General features: G+C 35.4%; 1 protein-coding gene across 3 annotated transcripts in view; it reads left to right on the top strand.

The window, feature by feature from the left end:
- The window catches only part of DCX (doublecortin), a 151,395-nt gene that overhangs the window by 87,984 nt on the left and 39,593 nt on the right, over positions 1-23,818 (top strand). For all 3 annotated transcript variants that reach the window (XM_036227154.1, XM_016129416.2, XM_016129435.2), the window contains one exon: positions 22,610-22,712. In XM_036227154.1, the coding sequence (XP_036083047.1) occupies positions 22,610-22,712 (103 nt within the window). The remainder of the gene's footprint in view (positions 1-22,609; positions 22,713-23,818) is intronic.

The raw sequence follows: 23,818 nt of genomic DNA, 5'->3' as shown, positions 1-23,818 counted from the left end.
AAACAAATATATACAGATAATACACGATTCAATATTTACCTCTTATGACTTTTCTATAACATATGGTGCAGAAGACAGAGGTCAATAGTGGTTGAAATAACCTTATTATACTGTAATATCCTTAATTATGAAACTAAGGTCTAATTACGGTTCTTAAACTCTACTTTTTCTGTTACTGATGATAATACTATTTTCAAAATATCTGACTTTTTACACTTGAACTTAGTGAGGATATGATGGTCAACAAGACTGATGAGGGCTTTTTTGTCTTTGAGCTTATATGGAGGTGGTTCTGGTTTAAACTGGAAATTAAGGAAGACCTCTCTAAATAAGTGAAATTACTTGACTTCTGCATCTCCAATATGGCAGACTAAGTTTTCTAAAAAGCGTTCCTGCTACAATGTAACTAAATCCTGAATAAATTATGACAGTTTTTTTTTTACATTTTTCTCTTTTAACAGCTTTATTGATATATAATTTACATACCGTATAATTTCACATTTAAAGGGTATAGTTCAATGGGTTTTTTTTTTGTATATTAGATTATTTTTTGAGGGATGATTTGTCTCTTAATTCTGGTTTATCTCTTTTTTAATTATCATTTTTAATTAGAGTTGACATTTGATATTATTTTATATTAATTTCAGGTGTACAACATAATGGTTAGACATTTATATAATTTACAAAGAGATCCTCCTGATTAGTCTAGTACCCACCTGTCACTACACACGGTTTAACAATATTATTGATTATATTTTCTATACTGTACTTCACATTTCTATGACTATTTTGTAACAACCAATTTGTCGTTCTTAATACCTTCGACTTTTCACTCAGCCCCTCAACCCCCTCTCATCTGACAATCACCAGTTTGTTTTCTGTATCTATGAGTCTGTTTTCGTTTTGTTTGTTCATTAATCTTCTTTAGATTCCACATATATGTAAAATCATATGGCATTTGTCTTCCTTTGTCTGAATTATTTCACTTAGTATAATACCCTCTAGGCCCATCCGTGTCATTGCAAATGGTAAGATTTCACTCTTTTATGGCTGAGTAATATCCCATTGTATATATGTCCCACAACTACTTTACCTAATCATCTATTGATGGTCACATAGGTTGCTTCCATGTCTTGGCTATTATAAACAGTAATGCAGTGAACATAGGGGTGCATATATCTTTTAGAATCAGTGTTTTAGATTTTTTGGATAAGTACCCAGAAGTGGAATTACTGGGTCATAAGGTATCCATATTTTTATTTTTTTAAAGAAACTCCAAACTGTTTTCTATAGTGGCTATACCAATTTGCAATTCCTTTAACAGTGCACAAGTGTTCCCTTTTCTTGACATCCTCACCAACATTTGATGGGCTTTTTTTTGAATAACATTTGATGTTTTTTGATTTATTGATGATAGCCATTCTGACAGGTGTGAGGTAATATCTCATTGTGGTTTTAATTTGCATTTCTCTAATGATTAGTGATGTTGAGCATCTTGAGCATCTTTTCCTATGTCTATTAGCCATGTTTGTCTTTTTTGGAGAAATGTCTATTCAGGTCCTCTGCCCATTTTTTTAATTAAATTGTTTGTATGAGCTCTTTACAAATTTTTTTATATTAACCCCTTATCAGATGTATCACAGGCAAATATCTTTTCCCATTTCGTAGGTAGGTTTTTGTTTTATTGATGATTTCCTTTGCTATGCAAAACTTTTTAGCTTGATATAGTTTTATTTTTTTGTTTCCCTTACCCAAGAAGATAGATCAGAAAAAATATTACTAAGAGCAATGTCAGAGAGTGGGGCTGCCTATGTTTTCTTCTAGGAGTTTTATGGTTTTGAGTCTTATTTAAGTCTTTAATCCATTTTGAGATTATTCTTGTATATGATATAGGAAGAGGTCTAGTTTATATCTGTCCAGTTTTCCCAACACCATTTATTGAGTATGCTGTCTTTACCTCATTGTACATTCTTGCCTCTTTCATCATAGATTAATTGGCCATATAGGCATAGGTTTATTTCTGGGATTTCTATTATGTTCCATTGATCTATGTTTCTGTATTTATGCCAGTACCATGCTGTTTTGATTACCATACTTTGTAGTATAGTCTGATACTAGATAGTGTTACATTATAAACGTTATTAATTGTGGTAAATATATATAACAAAATTTGTCATTTTGTATGTGCAATTCAGTGGCATTAATCACATTTACAATGTTGTTTAACCATCACTACTACCTAGTTCAAGAACTTTTTCATTACCCTACATAGAAACTCTATAACTCTTAAGCAATAACCTCCCAAGCCCAGTTCCTCTTAGCCTCTGGTAATCTTCAGTTAACTTTGTCTCAATTATTTTGCCTATTCTAGATATTTCATATAAGTGGAATGATACAATATTTGTCCTTTCATGTCTAGTTTATTTCATTCAACATAATGTTCTCAAGGTCCAAGTTGCATGTATCAGAACTGCATTTCTTTTCTTTATCCACAGCAATCCATTTTTTAAAAAGTCTTGTCTAACATTCAAATTGCTTGTCTAACATTTAAATGCTTGTCTTTAATTACATTAACATATCTACTTGGCAGCTAGATGATGACAACAATGGTACTGGATAAAGCCCTGGGAAGAGAGTTTACAGCTTTGATATGAGCTAGCTGTGTGATATGAGGCAAATCATTTAAACTTTCTCTACTTTCATTATCTCATGTATAAATAAGGCCATTAGATCATATTATACCTAAATATCCTTCCAGCTATGAGTTTTTATCAGGTCTAATGATTTACAAAATAAAATATTTAACTTACCCCATTTTCTTGAAATTTATGGGTCCTGCATAGATAGACATTACTAAAACAATTTTGTCTTTGGTCACCATTGATTTTATATATATATATATATATATATATATATATATATATATATATATATCAATGTGTGTTCACTGCCTATAGTTAGATTTTTTCCTGTCACCACATATTTGACCCTTTTAATCCCATCTACCTCCCCACTACCCATTCACCCCTACCTGCTGGTATCACTCATCTATTGTCCATGTTCATGAGTCTCTGTTTGTCCTGTTCATTTGTTGCTTTTAGGTTTATATCCCACATATAAATTATATCATGTAGTTTTCAACTTTTCTGTCTGGTTTATTCTACTTAGCATGATTATCTTGAGGTCCATACACATTGTCACAAATGACAATATTTCATCTCTTTTTATGACTGAGTAATGTTATTTTGTGTATATGTACCACAGCTTCTTTAGCCAATCTTCTCTTGTAGGACACTTTGGTTGATTCTATGTCCTGGCCACTGTGAATAGCGCTGCTATGAACATCGATGGAAACTATTTTTTTTTCAGATATGGGTTTTCAAGTCTTTGGGGTAAATACCCAGTAGAATGATTGCTTGATCATATGGTAGAACTATTATTAGTTTTTGAGGAACCTCCATACAGTTTTCCATAGTGGCTATACCAATTTACAGTCTTATCAGCAGTGTATGAGGGTTCTTTTTCCTCCACAACCTCTTTAACACTTGCCATTACTTGTCTTGTTGATAAAAGTCAATCATACAGGTATGAGGTAGTATTTAATTGCAGTTTGATTTGCATTTCCCTAATAGCTAGCGATGTTGAGCATTCTTTCATATGTTTGTTGGCTATTTGTATGTCCTTTAAGGATAAGTGTCTGTTCAGGTCCTCTACCCATTTTTAATTGAATTGCTTGTTTTGTTGTTATTGTGTTGTATGAATTCTTTGTATATTTTGGTTATAAGGCCCTTATTTTGGTTATAAGGCCCTTATAACCAAAGAGGCGTTGCTTCCAAATATCTTCCCCCATTCGGATGATTGTCTCTTTACCTTGTTGATGATTTCTTTTGCTGTGCAAAAGCTTTTTAGTTTGTTGTAGTCTCATTCATTTATTTTTGTTTTTACTTCCCTTGCTTTTTAGGTCAAAATTTATAAAATCCTCTTTAAATCTAAAGTCCTTGAGTTTAGTTCCTATGTTTTCCTCTATGAAATTTATTGTTTCAGGTCTTGTATTCAGGTCCTAAATCCATTCTGAGTTACTTTTGGTTTGTAGTGATAGGAACTGTCAAGTTTCATTCTTTTGCAGGTGGCTTTCCAGTTTTCCCAGCACCATTTATTGAAGAGGCTTTTCTTTCTCCACTGTATGTTTTTCTTTTTCCGTCAAAAATTATTAGCTCATATAAACATGGGTTTACTTCTGGACTCTCGATTCTATTCCACTGGTCTGTGTCTGTTTTTCTGCCAATACCATACCAATTTGATTACTGTCACTTTGTAGTATAATTCGAAGTTGGCCAGAGTGATGCCTTCAGCCTCATTGTTTTTTCTCAGGATGGCTTTGGCAAATCGGGGTCTTTTTTACTTCCATAAAAATTTGATGATTCTTTGTTCTATTTCTTCAAAAATGCCAATGGGATTTTGATGGGGATTGCATTAAATCTGTAAAATGCTTTAGGTAATAAGGTCGTTTTAACTGTTGATTCTTCCAATCCAAGTACACGGAATATCTTTTCATTTCTTTGTATCTTCTTCAATTTCTTTTAGTAGGATCTTGTAGTTTTCATTATATAGGTCCTTCACCCTTTTTGTTAAATTTATTCCTAGGTATTTTTTTTCTTTTTTTTGCAATTGCAAAAGGAATTATTTTTTCTACTTCTTTTTCTGACAATTCATTATTAGTGTATAGGAACGCTATGGATTTTTAAACATTGATTTTATATACAGAAACTTTACCATATTTGCTTATTCTTTGTAGTAGTGTTCTTATGGATTCTTTAGTGTTTTCTAGATAGAGAATTATGTCATCTGCAAATAGTGACAGTTTGACTTTTTCATTTCCTATTCGGATGCCTTTTATATCTTTCTCTTGCCTGATTGCACTCGCTAGGATCTCCAATGTTACAATGTATAACAGTGGTGGTAGTGAACAGTCTTGTCTTGTTCCTTATCTTAGAGCAAAAGGTTTTAGTTTTTCACCATTAAGTGTTCTGTTGGCTGAAGGTTTGTCATATGCGGCATTTATTATGTTAAGTTACTTTCCTTTTACACCGATATTGTTAAGTGTTTTGATCATAAATGGATGCTGTATCTTGTCGAAGGCATTTTCTGCATCTATTGATATAATCACACAATTCACATTTTTTATTATTTTTATTTTTATAATGCTGATATTGGTTAACAAAATCCAGTAAGTTTTAGGTGTACAATTCCAAAGTAAGGCATACATAGACATTGCATTGTGTGTTCACCTCCAATAGTTAGATTTCTTTTGGTCACCACATATTTGACCTCTTTTATCCAATATACCTCCCTCCTCCCCCAACTTTCTGGTAACCACTAGTCTATTGTCCATGACCATGAGTCTCTGCATGTTTATCCTGTTCATTTTTTGCTTTTAGGTTTATATACTACATATAAGTAATACAATGTGGTTTTAAACTTTTTCTGTCTGGCTTATTTTGCTTAGCATGATTATCTCAGGATCTGTCCATGTTGTCTCAAATGGCAGTATTTCATGTCTTCTTATGGCTGAGTAATATTCCATGTGTATATGTACCACAGCTGAAAATTATCTTTTATTGGTTCCATGTTTCACACAATTTTAAAGAGATGACTTTCTATTAAGTATAGCTATATACAATTAAGAATCACAATTTTCACAGCTAAAATATGCATTTTCTAAAGTTTTATTATTGCTATTTACTTACATTTTTGTTTCTGAACATTCACTATATATTTCTTTTGTTTTATGCTGATATAGAATGAATCCCAAACAGCCAGAAATTGTAAATTGAAAATGTACTCAAATCAAATAGTAGAATTAATGGACTCTGCCGGGAGTTTTTTCCACAATATAAACATTTTATGTTTATATTCTAAAACTATATGGTTTCTGGATTCCAACTAGGTCTTTTTTATAGCTAATAAGAAGGTTGATGTCAGCATTTTTTCATTATTTATTTATTTATTTTTTAAGTTTATTGGGGTAACATTGGTTAATACAGTTATATAATGTTCAGGTGTACATTATAATTTGGCATTGATATTCTATTGTGTGATTACCATCCAGAGTCCAGTTTCCTTCAGCCAGCTTATATTTGATCCCCTTTACACACTTCACCCTATCGCTAACCCTGATATCTGACCCCCTTTACCCTGTTTACCCCTACCATCTTCCCCCCACCACCGACACCATCTGGTAACCACTAGGCTATTCTCCATATCCACGAGTCTCTTTTCATCCTGTTCATTTGTTGCTTGTAAATTTACATTCCACATATAAGTGATATCATTGGGTTTTCAACTCTTCCTGTCTGGCTCATTTTGCTTAACATGATTATCTCAAGGTCCATCCATGTTGTTGCAAACGGCAGTATTTCATCTCTTCTTTTGACTAATATTCCATTGGATATATGTACCACAGCTTCTTTAGCCAATCATCTATTGTAGGACACTGGTTGCTTCCATGTCCTGGCCACTGTGAATAGCGCTGCTATGAACATTAATGTGAAAATATCTTTTCAGATATAGGTTTTCAAGATTTTTGGGTAAATACCCAGTAGAAGGATTGCTGGATCATATGGTAGATCAATTCTTAGTTTTTTGAGGAAACTCCATACTGTTTTCCATAGTGACTAATAATTTGCTGTCCCACCAGCAGTGTATGAGGGTTCATTTTTCTCCATATCCTCTCCAACATTTGTTATTACTTGTTCTGTTGATTATAGCTATTCTAACAGGTGTGAGATGGTATCTCATTGTGGTTTTGATTTGCATTTCCTGAATAGCTAGAGATGTTGAACATCTTTTCATATAGTTGTTGACCATTTGTATGTTCTCTAGGGAGAAGTGTCTGTTCAGATTCTCAGCTCATTTTTTGTTTGGATCGTTTGTTCATTTGTTGTTATTGGGTTGAGTGAGTTCTTTGTATATTTTGGATATTAGGCCCTAATCCGAGGCATTGCTTGAAAATATATGTTCCCATTCAGATGGCTGTCTCTTTACCTTGTTGACGATTTCTTTTGCTGTGCAGAAGCTATTTAGTTTGTTGTAGTCCCATTCGTTTATTTTTGCTTTTATCTCCTTGCTTTCTAGGTCAAATTTATAAAATCCTTTTTAAGTCTAAGGTCCCTGAATTTAGTTCCTATGTTTTCCTCTATGAAACTTATTGTTTAAGGTCTTGTATTCAGGTCCTTAATCCATTATGAGTTACTTTTGGTGTGTGGTGATAGACAACAGTCTATTTTCATTCTTTTAGAGGTGGCCTTCCAATTTTCCAAGCACCATTTATTGAAGAGGCTTTCCTTTCTTCACTGTGTGTTTTTAGGTATTTGTCGAAAATTAATTGCCAATATATATAGGGTTACTTCTGGACTCTTGATTTTGTTCCACTTGTCCATGTGTCTGTTTTTCTGCCAATACCATGCCATTTTGATAATTTTCAGTTTGTAGTATAATTCAAAGTCAGCCAGAGTGATGCTTTCAGCCTCGTTCTTTTTTTTTTCAGGATGGCTTTGTTTTTCCATACACATCTGCTTCTTTCTTCCTTCCTTCCTTCCTTCCTTCCTTCCTTCCTTCCTTCCTTCCTTCCTTCCTTCCTTCCTTCCTTCCTTCCTTCCTTCCTTTCTTTCTTTCTTTCTTTCTTTCTTTCTTTCTTTCTTTCTTTCTTTCTTTCTTTCTTTTTGGTTCACTTTCTTTAAAAATGCCGATAAGATTTTGGTAGGGATTGCTTTAAATCTGTAAAATATTTTAGGTATTATACTCGTTTAACTGTGTTGATTCTTTCAGTCCAAGAACACAGAACATCTTTCCATTTCTTTGTATCTCCTTCAATTTCTTTTTATAGGTTCTTGCAATTTTCATTATATAGGTCGGTCCTTCACATGTTTCATTAAGTTTGTTCCCAGGTATTTTATTTTTTTGTTGTTGCAATTGCAAAAGAAATTATTTTTTCCACTTCTTTTTCTGATGCTTCATTTTTAGAATATAGGAATGCTATGGATTTTTGAACATTGATTTTGTATCTAGAGGCTTTACTGTATTTGCTTATTGTTTCTAGTAGTGTTCTTTTGGAGTCTTTAGGGTTTTCTATATAGAGAATCATGTTATCCTCTGCAAATAGTGACGGCTTTATTTCTTTTTTCTTTTTGGATGCCTTTCATATCTTTCTCCTGCCTGATTGCACTTGCTAGGACCTCCAATGATATATTGAATAACAGTGGCGATAGCGGACAGCCTTGCCTTCTTCCTGATCTTAGAGGGAAGGTTTTTAGTTTTTCACCATTCAGTGTAATGTTTGCTGAGGGTTTGTCATATATGGCCTTTATTATGTTAAGGTACTTTCTTTCCATACTAATTTTTTTCCGCATTTTGACTATAAATGGATGTTGTATGTTGTCGAAGGCTTTTTCTGAATCTATTGATATGATCATATGATTCTCATTTTTCAATTTGTTTATGTGGTGTAACACATTAATGGATTTGTGTATGTCGAACCATCCTGTGCCCTGAGGTGAAGCTCACTTGATCATGGGGTATAAATTTTTTAACATGTTGCTCTATTCAGTTCTATAGTATCTTATTTAGGATTTTTGTATTGTGTTCATGAGAGATATTGGTCTGTAGTTTTCTTTTTGTGTGTGTGTTAACTTTACTAGGTTGTGGTGTCAGAGTAATATTGGCCTCATAAGATGATTTGGGAAGTATTGCCTCCTCTTCAATTTTTTTGGAAGGATTTGAGGAGAAGAGGTATTAAATCTTTTTTGAATGTTTGGTAGAATTCACTGGTGAATCCATCTTGTCCTGGACTTTTATTTTTTGGTCAGTTTTTGATGATTGTTTCAATTTCCATACTGCTGATCTCTCTATTTAGGTGTTCCAGTTCTTTTTGATTTAGTCTAGGAAGTTTCCATTTTTCTAAGTACTGGTCCATTTCTTCTAGGTTATTAAATTTGGTGTTATATACTTTTCATAGTATTCTTGCATGATCCTTTGTATTTCTGTGGTGTTCGTCATCATTTCTCCTTTTTCATTCCTGATTTGATTTTGTTTATTTGTTTCCTTTCTCTTTTTTCCTCAGTAAGTCTAGCCAGGGAGTTATCAACTTTAGTAGCCTTCTCAAAGAACCAGCTCTTTGTTGAGTTTATCTTTGTTTTTTTTTTCAATTTTATTTATTTATACTCTTATTTCAATTAATTCTTTCCATCTGCTGATTTTAGGCTTCATTTTTCCCCCTAGTTTGTAAAGATGAAATGTTAGATTGTTTACTTGGGCTCATTCCTCTTTTTGGAGGTAAGCCTGTGATGATATGAACTTTCCTTTTATTACCACTTTTTCATGTCCCAAAAGTTTAGATATGTTGTACTATCATTATGGTTCATTCCTATGTATCTCTTGATCTCTTTTTATATTTCTTCTCTGACTGAGTCATTCTTCAGTAATATGTTGTTTAATTCCCATGTGTTTGTTCTTCCCACTTCCTTTTTACAGATGATACTCAGCTACAAAGCATTATGATCAGAGAAAATGGTTGGCACAATTTCTGTCCTCTTGCATTCGTTGAGGCTATCTCTGTGTCCCAGTTTGTGGTCAGTCATTGAGAATGTTTTATGTTCCAAAGTTTTGATATGTTGTACTATCGTTATCACTTCTTTCAATGTATCTCTTGATCTCTCTTTTTATTTCTTTTCTGACCCAGTTATTCTTCAGTAGCATGTTGTTTAACTCCATGTAGTAGTGGTTCTTTCTGCATGCTTTTTGCAGTTGATCTCTAGTTTCAAAGCATTACGATCAGAGAATATGGTAGGTATGATTTCAACTCTTTTATATTTGTTGAGGCTATCTCTGTGTCCCAGTATGTTGTCAATATTTAAGAATGTTCCACGTGTACTAGAGAAAAATGTATAAGCAGATGTTTGAGATAGAAGGCTCATTAAATGTCAATTATATCCAGTTGGCCTAATGTGTCATTTAAGGATGTTATTTCCTTATTGATATTCTGTTTGGATGATCTGTCCATATCTGACAGTGAGGTATTCAGGTCCCCTAGTATGATAGTATTTTGGTCTGTTCCTCCCTTTAGTTCTGTTAGTAATTGCTTTACATATTTCGGGGCTCCTTAATTGGGAGCATAAATATTAATAAGTGTTATGTCTACTTGGTGCATGGTTCTCTTTATCATTATGAAGTGTCCCACAGTATCTTTCTTTACCTTTCTTATATTGAATTCTATTTATTCCGATCTTGATTCCACTACTCCCACTTTTCTCTGAATGCCATTTGCTTTGAAATAGCATTTTCCACCCTCTCATTTTGAGTGCATATTTGTCTTTGAAACTGGTACGTGTCTCCTGAAGGCAACAAGTGGTTTAATTTTGTTTTTTGATCCAATGTGCTACTCTACACCCAATGAGCCTTTTTATTGGTGAGTTCCGTCCATTAACATTTAGGGTGATTATTGAAATATGTTGTTTTCCTATAGGTATTTTATCTTTTGCCTTCTTGTAGCTCAATGTTTACATTGCTTCCTTGTCCTTGTGTGTCTTTTTTGGCGGGGAGTGGGGGTTGTATATTTTTTCTCTGGTCTTTCTTGCTTTATGTTCTATACTTCGGTTTTAAATCTTTGGTGTGTGGTTATCCTAACAAATAAGTAGAGGATAGTTGTGTTTATATATAGTTGTCCATTTTCTTCTGCATGTACCTCCATTCCTTTTGTGAATTTGGATCATCGAATCCTCCCCTTTTCTGTTATTGTTGTCTCAATTTATTCCTATGTATGCTGAACATTCATTACTATCTTGCAATAGCAAATCTCTTTTTGTTGTTTAAGTTTATAATGTCCTGTTCTTAGTAAGGGTTGCACTCCTCTGCTTCTATCTGCCTGCTAGTCACCATGTGTACATATATATATATATATATATATTCCATTTTGTTTTAGTTGAGCTGACACCTTTCAATATTTCCTGTAATGCAGACCTTGTTGTGGAGAATTCTCTCAATTTTTATGGCTGGAAATGTCTTTATTTCTCCTTCATGTCTAAAGGAGAACTTTGCTGGATATACCTTTCTTAGCTGGTAATTCCTTTTATTTAATAGGTTGAATATTTGATTCCATTTCTTTATGTCTTGTAAGTTTTGTGAATAATGTTGCAATAAACATTACATATAAATATCTATTTGAATCACTGTTTAATTCTTTTCTGTATATACCTGGGAGTAGAATTGTTGGGTCTTATGGTGTGGTATTATGATCAGAAGAAATACAGTCATGGCCTGCATAATGACATTTTGGTCAGTGACAGACATATGATGATGGTCTCATAAGCTTATAATGGAACTGTAAAATTCTTATTGCTTAATGATATTGTAACCATTGTAAAATTGTAGCACAATGTTTTACTTATGTTTGTGGTGATGCTGGTAGAAATAAGCTTACTGTGCTGCCAGTCATATAAAAGTATAGCACATGCCATTATGTGCAGTACATAATATTTAATAACAATAATAAATGACTATATTCCTTGTTTATGTATTTACTGTATTTTATATTTTTAGTTGTTATATTTTCATTTTTTCTATTATAGTTGACAGAGTATTACATTTTTAAAAAGTGTACAACACAGTGATTAGACATTTATATAACTTATGAAGTGATCACCCCAATAAATCTAGTACCCATTTGATAACATACATAGGTATTATGATACTACTGAATATATTCCCCATACTATACTCTCCATCCCCATGACTCTTTTGTAGCTGCCAATTTGTACCTTTCAATCTACTCCCTAATTTACCCATCCCCCACTCTCAATCTGACAACCATCAAAATGCTTTCTGTATCTATGAGCTTGTTTCTATTGTTTGTTTGTTTATCCTGTTCTTTAAATTCCACATATGATATTTGTCTTTCTCTTTCCGACTTACTCCACTCAACAAAATACCCTCTAGGTCCATAAATGGCAAAATTTCATTAGTTTTTAAGCCGAATAATATATTACATATGTTGTTATATATTATTACTTTTTACATATATTATTTAATATATTACATATATTACATATATATATATATATATATATATATATATATATCTCACCTCTTCTTTATCCATTATCGATTGATGAACATCCAAGATGCTTCCATATTATGACTAATGCAAGTAATGCTGCAATGAACATATGGATTCACATGTCCCTTCAAAGTAGTGTTTTGGGTTTCTTCAGATAACTATCCAGAAATTGGATAACTGAGTTCTTTTTTGTTTCTTGTTATAGCCTTTGCTTTAAAGGATATTTTGTCTGGTACAAGTATTGCTACCTCAGCTTTTGTTTGTTTGTTTGTTTGTTTTCATCATGAATCATCTTTATTCATCCTTTTACTTTCAATTTGTGTGTGTCGTTTAATCTGAAGTGAGTCTCCTATAGGCAGCATATGTAGGAGTCTTGTTTTTTTATCCACTCAGCCACTCTCTATTTTGATTGGAGCATTTAATCTAGTCATATTTAAAGTAATTATTGATAAATATATAATTGTTGCCATTTTATTATTCATATTTTTGATCTTTTTTATTTTTTTCTTCTTCTTCTCAAAGAAGTCCCTCTAGCATTTCCTGTAATACTAACTTGGTGATGATGAACTCCTTTAGTTTTTCTTGTCTGGGTAGATCTTTATCTGCCCTTCAATTCTAAATGATAGTTTTGCTATACTTTTATATGACTCAGTGTAGTAAGCTTGTTTTTACCAGCATCACCACAAACATGGGAGTAACCTATTGTGCTATGATTTTATAATAGCTACGATGTCACTTGGTAATAAGAATTTTACAGCTTCATTATAAGCGTATGGGACCACCATCATATATGTGGTCTGTTATTGTCCAAAACCTCATTATATAGTGCATGACTGTATTTCTTATTATCACAATATCACACCATAAAGACCACAGAATAATCTTAGTTGTAGGTCCTGGCTTTTTATTACTTTGAATATTTCCTGCCAATCCCTTCTGGCATGCAAAGGTTCTGATGAGGAATCATCTGACAGTCTGATGGGAGTGCCTTTGTAGGTAACGAACTGCTTTTTTCTTGCTGCTTTTAAGATTCTCTCTTTGTCTTTAATTTTTAGTATTTTAATTATAATGTGTTTTTTTGGTGTGGGCCTCTTTAGGTTTACCTTGTTTGGGACTCTCTGCACTTCCTGACTTTGGATGTCTATTTTCTTCACCAGGTTAGAGAAGTTTTCCATCATTAATTTTTCAAATAGGTTTTCAATTCCTTGATTTCTCTCTTCTGCTGCTGGTATCCTTATGATGCAAATGTTGGTATGCTTGATGCTGTCCCAGAGCCCTGTATAGTATCCTCATTTTTTGGATTCTTTTTTCTTGTTGCTGTGCTGACTTGGTGGGTGTTTTCTGTTACTTTATCCTATAAATTGCTGATTCGATCCACTGCTTCATCTAATCTACTGATAATTCCTCTAAAGTATTCTTTATTTCAGTTACTATATTCTTTATTTCTGACTACATTTTTCTTTTTGATTTTCTATCACTACTTTTGTTTTCTATATCTTTGTTAAAGTTTTCACTGAGTTCATCTACTCTTCCCCAAAGTTCACTGAGCATTTTTATAACCAGTCTTTTGAACTTTGCATCTGGTAGATTGCTTGTCTTTATTTTGTTTAAATCTTTTTCTGAAGCTTTGTTCTGTTCCTTTATTTGGGACACGTTTCTTTGTCTTCCTATTTTGGCTGCCTACTTCTTTTTGCTTTTGTGTATTAAGGCTGCTACATTTCCTAGTCTTAGTAGAGTGGCTTTAAATAGTAGGTGTGCTTTGGGTCCCAATGGCATAGTCTCTCCTGGTCACCTGAGCCAGGTGCACCAAGTATGTTCCTTGTATAGGTTGTGTGTGACCTCCTGTTGTAGTTGAGCCTTGGTTGCTGTTTGCACATCACTGAGAGTGACTGACCCTCAGGCTGATTGGTTGTTATGACTGTCTGTGAACAGTTGAGGAGCTGTTGTGCAGGACCTGATGCTATAAAGCAAAATTCACTTTAGCAGGGCTCTGTGCCTGCCCTGTCAGCTTTTTGGTTGTGTCATCCACTGATGTGACCCCAGATGGTTTTCCAACACAGACTGAAGCTGGCCACCAAGCATGTAGGCCAGGGCCACCTGGGAGGGACCCTGCTGCAGGCCAAGTTCTGTTGTAACCTGTGCCCTGCTCAGGCCACCTGGCATGAGCCACCAACCAATCCACAGATGTCTGCCACCATGCTGGGCTTGGATGTGCCTCGAAAGTCCAAGCCGTAAACCAAGGTCAGCTGCCACTAGTGCTGGGCTTGGAGCTGCTCAGCAAGAGGTATGAGGGCACATGAGGCCAGATGCTGCTTGTTTAGATTTTGTGAACCTTTGAGAGATTTTAGGAATGTCTGAAGCATGAGCCAAGATGGGCCGTTTGTATGGAAAAGCAACTGGAAGTGGTTTGGGTGGGCCCACACGTTGGGACAGGTGGGGTTTCAGAGAATCACCAGGGTGAGGAGACCAGCGTTTTCTATGTTGATGAGGACTCAGATAGATATGTGGCTGCCTGTGTCTGTAAGCCAGGTGGGTGAGGGCTCAAGAAGGGAACAAGGGATTCTGCTAGCACTTCTCTCTGGGAGAAAGCTGCCCCTCCAGTCCTCGCCCTGATACCAGCCAACTCAGTTCCTCCCCGTATGTCTCAGGATCCTTTAGAGCTGATGCCCCAGAGCTGGAGCTCAGAGGAAGTGAGTCCATCAACAAGTATGTCTGTATGCTGACTCCCTAAGAAGAAAGTCTGTGACTCCAACAGCTCTCCATCTCATTCAGCCACAACCTTCACTAGTTTTCACAGCCAGAAGTTGTGGGGACTTCTCTTTCTGGCACTGAAAACCTGGGCTTTGGAATGCAGTGTGGAGCCAGGACTCCTCGCTCTGCTAGGGGTTTTCCGACAGCCAAGATATTTCTTCTGATTCTCAATCACCCCACGTGGGTGTGAGGCCTACCTGTTTCAAATCTCTGCCCTTCCTAACAGTCTCTAGGTAGCTTCTTTCTGTGTCCCAAGTTTTAGGAATTATGTTTAGCTAGACTTCAGGTGACTCCCAATGATGGCTGTTCTGTAGTTTAGTTGATGTAGTCATGAGAGGATTGAAGCACAGCATTTATCTACTCTTCCATCTTGACCAAAAGCATCTACTATACTATACTTGCTATCATTATTTTATAGTTTTACAAACATATATATATATATACACACATACATATATACAGACACACATATATACATATATATGTGTGTGTGTATATATATACGCATACAGACACACACATACATACATACTTACATATATATATATATATATATATATATATATATATATATATATATTCACACACAAGTTTTTTTGTAAAACAGTGTACCACCTTACCCTGGCACCTGTATCATATACATTGTGCTTACCACATTTCTTGATTGCATCTTTTCCTCTTGTACTTAATTTGATCTTGTATTGTTTTGTTCATCATGCATCCTAGACCTCACAAGATTCCCAAAGATTAGGTCAACAAAATATGAACTCACAATTAAAAAAAATATCAGACACACATAGAAACAAGCCACAATGAGGGAGATTTAGCAGAACCAACAGATTTGGATTCCAAAGGATTTCAGCTATTAGAATTATCAGATACAGGACATAAAATAAGTTTATATGAATTGTTTAAAGAAACAAAACATATGATCAAAATGGGACAAGGAATAGAGACTGGTAGTTATGACCAGGCAATTTTTGGGGAAAATGAAATAGAATTTCTAAAAAATATAAGTATAATCATTAAAATTTGAAGTGTAATGGGAGAATTAAACAGCAAATTAAACACATCTGAAGAAAGAAGGTGTGAACTGAAAAATTTGAAGTTATTTTCCAGAATATTGCACCAAGAGATAAGATGGAAAATATGAAGGTGATTTTGAGACATGAAAGATAGAGTGAGGAGATCTAACATGTGCCTAATTTTAAAATGACCTCAGAAGAAAGGCCTGACATGTGACAAGAAATGATGAGCAAATAAACTGGTAAACATGTAGATAAATCTAAACAATATTTACTTAATTAAATATTAAATAATAATGACTAATTTCTGAGATTAAAAAATAACTAAAATTCTAAGCAACAATGCCATATCAGGATTGCTTAGACTTAAATATGTGATACTTTAGATTAATTATGAAGAAGCACTTAGCCCTGTGAAATGTCTGGGCCAAGTACATTCTAGGTAGAGGGAACTGCAAGAGTAAAGGCCCTGAAGCAGAAAAAGGTCTTGATGTGTTTGAGTTGGAGAAAGAAGGCTAGTGTGATTGGAGCTAGCATATGTGACAGAAGAGATAGGTTAATGTAGAGCCAAGATAAAACATTTGGATTTTATTCTATTGATGGTCAGCCTTTGGACAATTTTATGCAGAAGAATTCTATGCCTAAGTATAATTGTAAGTACTACTCTTTCTGAAGTATGGAGAATAGTATGAGTGTTTGTGTAGGGGGTTGGGGGAATGCTGTCCTGAGTGGACATATAGAGATCAGTTATAAAGCTACTGCATCATATCTTCGACTAGGACAGTGACAATGGAGAGGGAAAAATGTGATTTTTAGTAAAAAAAATGTTTTCTGGTTTGGGAAGCTGGCAGAATTCTGGTACCATTTATTGTGATGAGAAAAGCTGGAGGGAAGTAGAATTTAGAGATGGAGAAATTAGAATTTAGTATCAGGCATATTATATTTGAGATGCCTATCCAATAACCAAGTGGAGTTATCAAGAAGACAGTTGAATATAAGAGTCTACAGTTTAGGCATAAGAAAGGTTTGGAGATATCAATGTGTGAGTCATCAGTATATGGATAATATGCAAAACTTTGGGACTGGGTATGACCTCCTAGTAAGTAAATGTAAATAAAAAAGAAAGATGTAAGATAACTCAGCCCTAGGGATTTCAAACATTGAGTGGTCTGGAAGAGGAAGAGAATTGAGCAAAGGAGATTGAGTTAGGAGGAAATGCAGAAAATTTCAGTGTCCCAGAAGCTGAGAGGGGCAAGTATGTAAGGAGAAGGACTTGATCAACTTACATCTGATGTTGCTGAGGGGTTTAGTAAGATGAAACCAGTGAAGTGACCATGGAATTTGACAACATGGAAGTTATTGTTGACCTTGATGAGAGCAACCTTAGTGGAGTGATGGGAATGTAAGCCTGATTGGATTGAGTTTAGAGGAGAATTGGAGGTGTGAAAGAGAACCTAAGATATTATAAATGTGGAAGTGTTTTGAAAACAGTAAAATTATTTTACGAAAGCAAGTGACATTGTTATTATTTTACCAGAAATTTTAGTGAAGTTCGAGACATTGAGTAAAGATATCTGTGCCAATAGAAGCGCTGCAGAATCAAGGAGCTTTTCGTCTAGACAAAATGTTGACATGAAAAACCCATAACTAAGACAATAACTCCAAGAAAACAAGTTTGATAAGAATGCCAGGGTTGTCTCAGAAACATTGTCCTAGTTTTGCAAGCCAAACCTGTGCCTATCTCTCACTGGAGCCTATTCAGAGTTGGCAGGCAGGAAATATTCCAAAATGAGAGCAGCAGCAACTTCTAGAAAAAGCCTCATCTGTCATGTTTACTGAATCTTTCATTAGCTCATTTTGTGAAGCTAGTAAGCCACTCTCTATAGACAGGGCAGTGTTGGCAAGACTGGGAAATCAGTGTGGTTTGTCTTCCTTGCCACAAGATTCCCTCTTCTTCACCATCGGGGCCACTCCTTTCCCCATAGACACTCTCTGTCCGTCTCTTCACCTGAGTTCCACCAATAGGCAATTGTATGTTTTGTCTATTCAGAAAGCTGGCAGATGAGTCTGGGCAATTGTTCCTTGGAGAATTAGAACCTCTGTGACTATAGTTGACAAGATGCAGTTCATTTTTCCAAGGCTATTAAGTAAAAGTTATGTTCCTACTTCTCTGCCTTTATTTATGCAGTTACCTGGAATACTCTTTATTCCTATCTCCATCAATCTATAACCCACACATCCTCAAGACTCAGATTTTGTGACATCTCTTTGAAGCCTTTCCCAGTTCTCATGATTAGAATTTCTTCTCTTTGTCGTCTGTTCTCCACTTGCTCTTTGTCCCTTTATAATAGTGCTAACAATAGTCTGTCTTGTGTTCCAATTTTTTCTGTAGTTCTGACTTGGTTATTATGCTGTCAACTCTGAGGACAGTGGCCTTTTATTGTAGGTTTCTGTATCTCTCACATAGTTCCTTTTCCATAGTAAGTGCTTAATGAATGAATTTTAGTGGGATGGAACTTTTGATGAAAATATTTTGCATGTTGAAAGTGAGTCTCACTGATATATAAGCAACATGCACTTCCTGGGATAACATTTCTTTCTGAATGATTAGATAGTGAAGTATAGAATCTACCAGCAGTAGGTACATATGAGAACTAACTGCTGTCATCTGCAATATATGGATAGAGAATCTAATCAAACTTAAATCAAGTCACAGAGTGAATTTGCCATTTGCAGCTAATAGAGTTAAACTGCTCTCACACAGTGATCTATTGTCTTTAATTCCCCATTTGTACTTCAACATTTAAGCCACTGGACAGTCCATATAATCTGTTGTTCACAGTAATACACAACCAATTTAGCTTCCTCCTTCCGATAGCTGCTGCTATTTTTAAAAAGGGAAGAACTTTGAGTTAAGATTTCAATATTAATCTGAGTTGATTTTATTGGTTTTCTGCTGGCAGTTTATTGATTACAAATACAGGTGTCATGCTTTTGTGTTCTCTTCTCTAGTTTGAATACTCGAGCGTGACATACAAAAGATGATGTCAACAAGACCCTTGCTCCCTGAGGATGCTGTCCGTGGTGTCATAATGATTATTATTTTTACCACTTCTGTTGCCTCTTCTTGATAGAAATTTTATCTCAAAAAACTAATTTTCAAAATTATACATTTGCAATGTAAACTAAGGTAGATTTTTCGTTATGTTACCTCCACAAAATTATGAAAACCAGTTGTAAGTGTGAGTTTCATTTAGGAATTGTCTTACACTCCATTCTTGTCCTGCTTCCTCTTTCCTTCTTCCTTTTTCTTTTCCTCTTCCTTCTCCACCTTCAACACATACTCAGCTGCCAGGTAGAGTAATGAATAGGAGTTTTCTTGTCCATAGATTAAAAATATGATCCACAAATATGCTTTCTTTTTTTAATTCAATAAAATGTTCTAAGGCATATCAGTCATTGATTAGGGCAAACAGGGACTCTCCTGTCCAGGCTATATATAAGCCTTTGAAGTCAAGGCTTTAGCAAGACATGTTCTATCAGAAAATCTAATTGGTTTGTCCCGAATTGAATAAGGAAGCCTGAATGCTAGTCTCAACTCTGCCTTGGGCCACCTGTGTGTTCTTGGGCCACTATGACTCTCCATGTTACGGGCTCCTCATCTTGAAGATGGAAATCTTTCTATTTTTCCAGCTCTGAAACAAAGTGGAGGAGGGCTGTTGTATCTCAATATCCAAGTCATTTGGGAAAGTTGAATATCCACATGCACAATGTGAGTTTGTTTATATTTGAGAGCCAGTAAAATGTGTGCTAGGATCACACAAGAAACCTGATGCTGAACAGCTGGACTGCAAAATGTAATTCGCTTGAAGCCAGTCTCAGCATTGTGAGGTTGTCAGAAACGTAAGGGGGCTTTGCCTTTCTTAGAAGCTCTCTAAAGGAGGAGTTATTCAAAGGCTTTTCCCGAAACCTTGGTGGGGGCAATATGTGAAGGCTTTGTTGTCCTACAATAAGATATCATGGTGTGTCACCATCATGGATGCTTATGGGCTTTTGAGTTTTCTTCTTGAGAAACCAATTTCCACAAATACCTCCAAAATGAATGCTCTGGTGCCTTTTGGGGAAGGGTTGCTGTTTGAAGTATTTACTAAATTCTTTTTATGGCTAGTAGTAGATTCAGGTTTTCTATTTCTTTTTGAGCTAATTTCATTATTTAGGTTTTTCTTTAAAAATTATTTATTTCATCTAAGTTTTCAAACTAATTAGCATAGTTATGCAAATAATAACTTTCAACTTCGCAGTAATTATTCCTTTCTTGTTCCTAAATTTGTGTATTTGTTAACCTTTTGAAGCTTTTGGATGCTAGTCTCTGTTGTCTGCCACAACTGATTTCTTCTTGCTTGTTTCTACTTTTCTGCTTTCGTATAACCTTACAAAGTCTCCTTTTTTTGTTGTTGTTGTTGTTGAGGCAAAACCGTCCTGGCTAAATTCTCACTATATGATAAATACCCTACCAGAAATGATGAGTAGATACAGAGGGAAGGATAAACTTGATCTTTACATTCAGGAAACCTATGACCTAATGGGAAGGACTAGGTGAATATTCATGAAAATACCAGCAGGTCTTGAAACAAAGTGCTAAATCCTAGAGAACACTAATAGAAGAATGCCCCAGGATGAGGCTTCCCTCACTCATGATCAAAACTAAAAGCAGCCATTGAGGGTCAGGGGCAACCTCAAACATAACGGCATAGCAGAGAATTTCTGCATCAAGGAGGTGGCAGGGAGTAAACAATTCAGAGATATACAATATATCAAAGTTAAGGGCTTCAGGTTTTATTGAGCCCAAGGTCCAAGATGTCAGTGAGAGTCTGCATCAGGGTTCAAAGCTATGTATCCTCTGTCATTGGATATGTTACCAGGAAAATATGCAGGTTGCTTATTAAACTAACAGTGCCAGCCAGTGACTTGTTCACTTGGATGTGGTGCTAAATAGCTCCATGGCACCTAAATATCCTACCATATTAGCATTCATGATACTACATTGAAATGCTCTATTTCAATGTATTTCACTTCATCAGATTGTGAGCACCATGAACATGGCCTGAGTCTTATTCATCTTTGTTTCCCCAGTGCCTGAACCATATATAAGTGCTTTGTATTACTAAATGGCCAAAAGCACAGGCTTTGACGTCAGACAGCTACATTTGTTTGGTTTCATCACTTTTCACCTGAGTAATTTACTTATTGTCTCTAGGTCCCATTTTTTTTTATCTGTAAAATAATGAAGACAATAATACCAATTTCTAGGATTTGTTATGAGAGTAAAATGAGATGACAGATTCGGAAGTACTTAATAGAGTGCCTGTTACAGAGTAAGCATTCAGTTAGTGGTAGCTCTAATTGTTATTACATATTGTGGAATGAATGAATGTGTGAGAGAAAAGTGGGCTGAAGAAGGATGTTGGCCGATTTGATGAGTTCAGAACCCAGAGCTGGGAAGAGGCTTAATTAATAAAGCAATGCTGGCAGTTCTCCAAGTCTCCTTCCCTTCTCTTGACATGTCTTGGATGGTTGGGAGGCTGAGACAATGGGGATAATCTTTATGCATCTCTTGCTTTGTGTAAGTCATGTAATCATCTTGGCTGAGGAACAAGGATTGAATAGACCTGAAGTGGGAGACGACATTATTAATATAAACATTTTTCAAATATTGCTCTCTGCACTCAGCATGCTATTGTTAGTTTGTGAGCACTGTGCCATTGCTGTGTAGCTTAGAACAATTAGAAGCTTTGAACACTTTCAAGATAAGGATTGAGATAAGAAAGAACATTTTGATTCTACAGTTTCTTCTGAAGTTTCCTGGATGTGCTGGACTAATTATCAGATGTAATTAGGAAAACTGACAATTAGGGAGATTGCAGGGAGCAGAATACTTTCCCAGGAACACTTGTTTCTTTGGGTAGAGAAGGTGTTGAGGAGACTGTCTTTCTGTTGTGGACAAGCAGCAATGCAGAGAGCACTAGAGAACAGGTAGGATCCTGGAAACATGGCTATACCAGCAGAACCTCAAGTCTATGGGATTACATTGCTCTCGATTAGGTTTTAAGTAGTCAGGAGAGTTTTCCCCTTCTTTCCCCTCCTTGTTTTTCAAGAAGGAATGGTATTCTGGGCTACTACCAGATTCTTGGTCCATTTTAAGCAAAAGTCCAATTTTTGTGGGTCCAAAGCAATTAAGAACTGGTGTCTTTTTACAACAAATGAGGGTGGAGAGAGATACTTCTACCTCTGAGTCAGTCACAGAAGTTTATCCACCATATGTTGCAGAAGATCTTTCTCATCTGCCTTGGTCTAGGCCCCTGGCCCCAGAGTTGGGTGAAGGGTATTCTGCCTTTGAGTCTCTAACAAAAGGTGTCTTTTGTAAAGCCATCTGCTTGTTGACTTTTATTTAGAAGGGGGCATTCCATTGGACATGGTCCCAAAGTTACTCTTGATACAAGACTATCACATATGAAACAAGGAAAGACAATGGCATTCAGTATATATTTATTCAGTAGGGGCTGTGGTGTAGACAAGTAAGCCTGGTATTTTGAGAAAAAGGAAATTCCTGGGGACTAGAGATAATGGCCCAGATTTGAAAAAATTTTTCCCTCGCCATCATGGTATGAAGTTCATTGTCATAATACCATCAAATACCAATCCAATGATTCTGCTTTCCCCATAGGTAACTTGTCTCCATGATTTCTTTGGTGATGATGATGTATTTATCGCCTGTGGTCCTGAAAAATTTCGCTATGCTCAGGATGACTTTTCTTTGGATGAAAATGGTAAGCACAACCGCTGGATTTTATTGTTCCATTGTTCTCCCTCCTTCTATCCCTTAGTATTTCCATGGGTTTATATATGGTTTGGAGCACATACATTTATTGTCCCTCAAGGGAAAATATTGTTAGTCTTTCTCTTGTATATTTGGGTAAATAAGTAACTAAGTGAAAGGTTGATTGGATATCTCAGGTGTCCCCTCCAAACTCAATAAAAATCACCATCTATCTCAATAATGGCCATTTTTCTTGAACCATATATTGTGTCACATGGGCTGGCAGACAAAATCAGACCATGGGAAGGAACATTTAGAGTCATAACTTGGATATTGTATGTATACGTTTTTTTCTAGTCAACATCCTCTAGCTATTTGGCCCATGTTGATGATTCTATTTTAGAAAAATTCTCCACGGTGTCCTTACTCTCAAACCTTTTCCCTTTTCCCACCTTCTGGTTTGTTGCTCTATTCCCCCTGCTTTTTGACTCAAGAGTCCAGAAGGCTGTTAATCTCAGGAAAGAGGTGAAAAACCTGCCCATCACATTTTGCTGAGTCCAAGCTCCAGGTAGAACTTAATGGTGAATTAGCTCATACAGTAATAGGGTTAGGATGTAATCCTGATGGAAATATACATGAAAAATGCATTTTTCACATCTAAGGAGTAAAGTGTGAGAAAAACAAAATGAGTTTTACTAATATAGACTTTACAAACAACTAAAGGGATAAGGACCATAAAAGACAGTATTTCTGCTGTGTTCCCATTGATAAGAGACAAATGACCATAAAATAGCTAAACAAATCTCAGTCTATGTCCAATTTCCTATAGCTTCTATATATCCAGCTCTGGACAGTGATAACTAAAGTTCACCAACCAAAACAGGAAGTAAAAGTAGAAGAAATAAAAATGAACTTTTTGCTTAACTCCTAAAAATATCAGTTTGCCAGACAAAATCCTGTAAACTTTTTGGGTAAATGATATTTCAATGTACCTTTAAGTAGCAGGTGACAAGGAGGTGTCCAAAACAAACTGACCTCTACCAAGCTGTTTCGTTTTACTTTGAGCAGCACAAGTTTGGAAAAACTATAAAATATGGTGGAAAGAGCCCTAGCCTG

The sequence above is a fragment of the Rousettus aegyptiacus genome, unplaced genomic scaffold (assembly GCF_014176215.1).
Source record: "Rousettus aegyptiacus isolate mRouAeg1 unplaced genomic scaffold, mRouAeg1.p scaffold_m13_p_9, whole genome shotgun sequence".
NCBI lineage: Eukaryota > Metazoa > Chordata > Mammalia > Chiroptera > Pteropodidae > Rousettus > Rousettus aegyptiacus.
The sequence above is the reverse complement of the archived record's forward strand: the minus strand, read 5'-3'. Positions and strand labels throughout refer to the sequence as shown.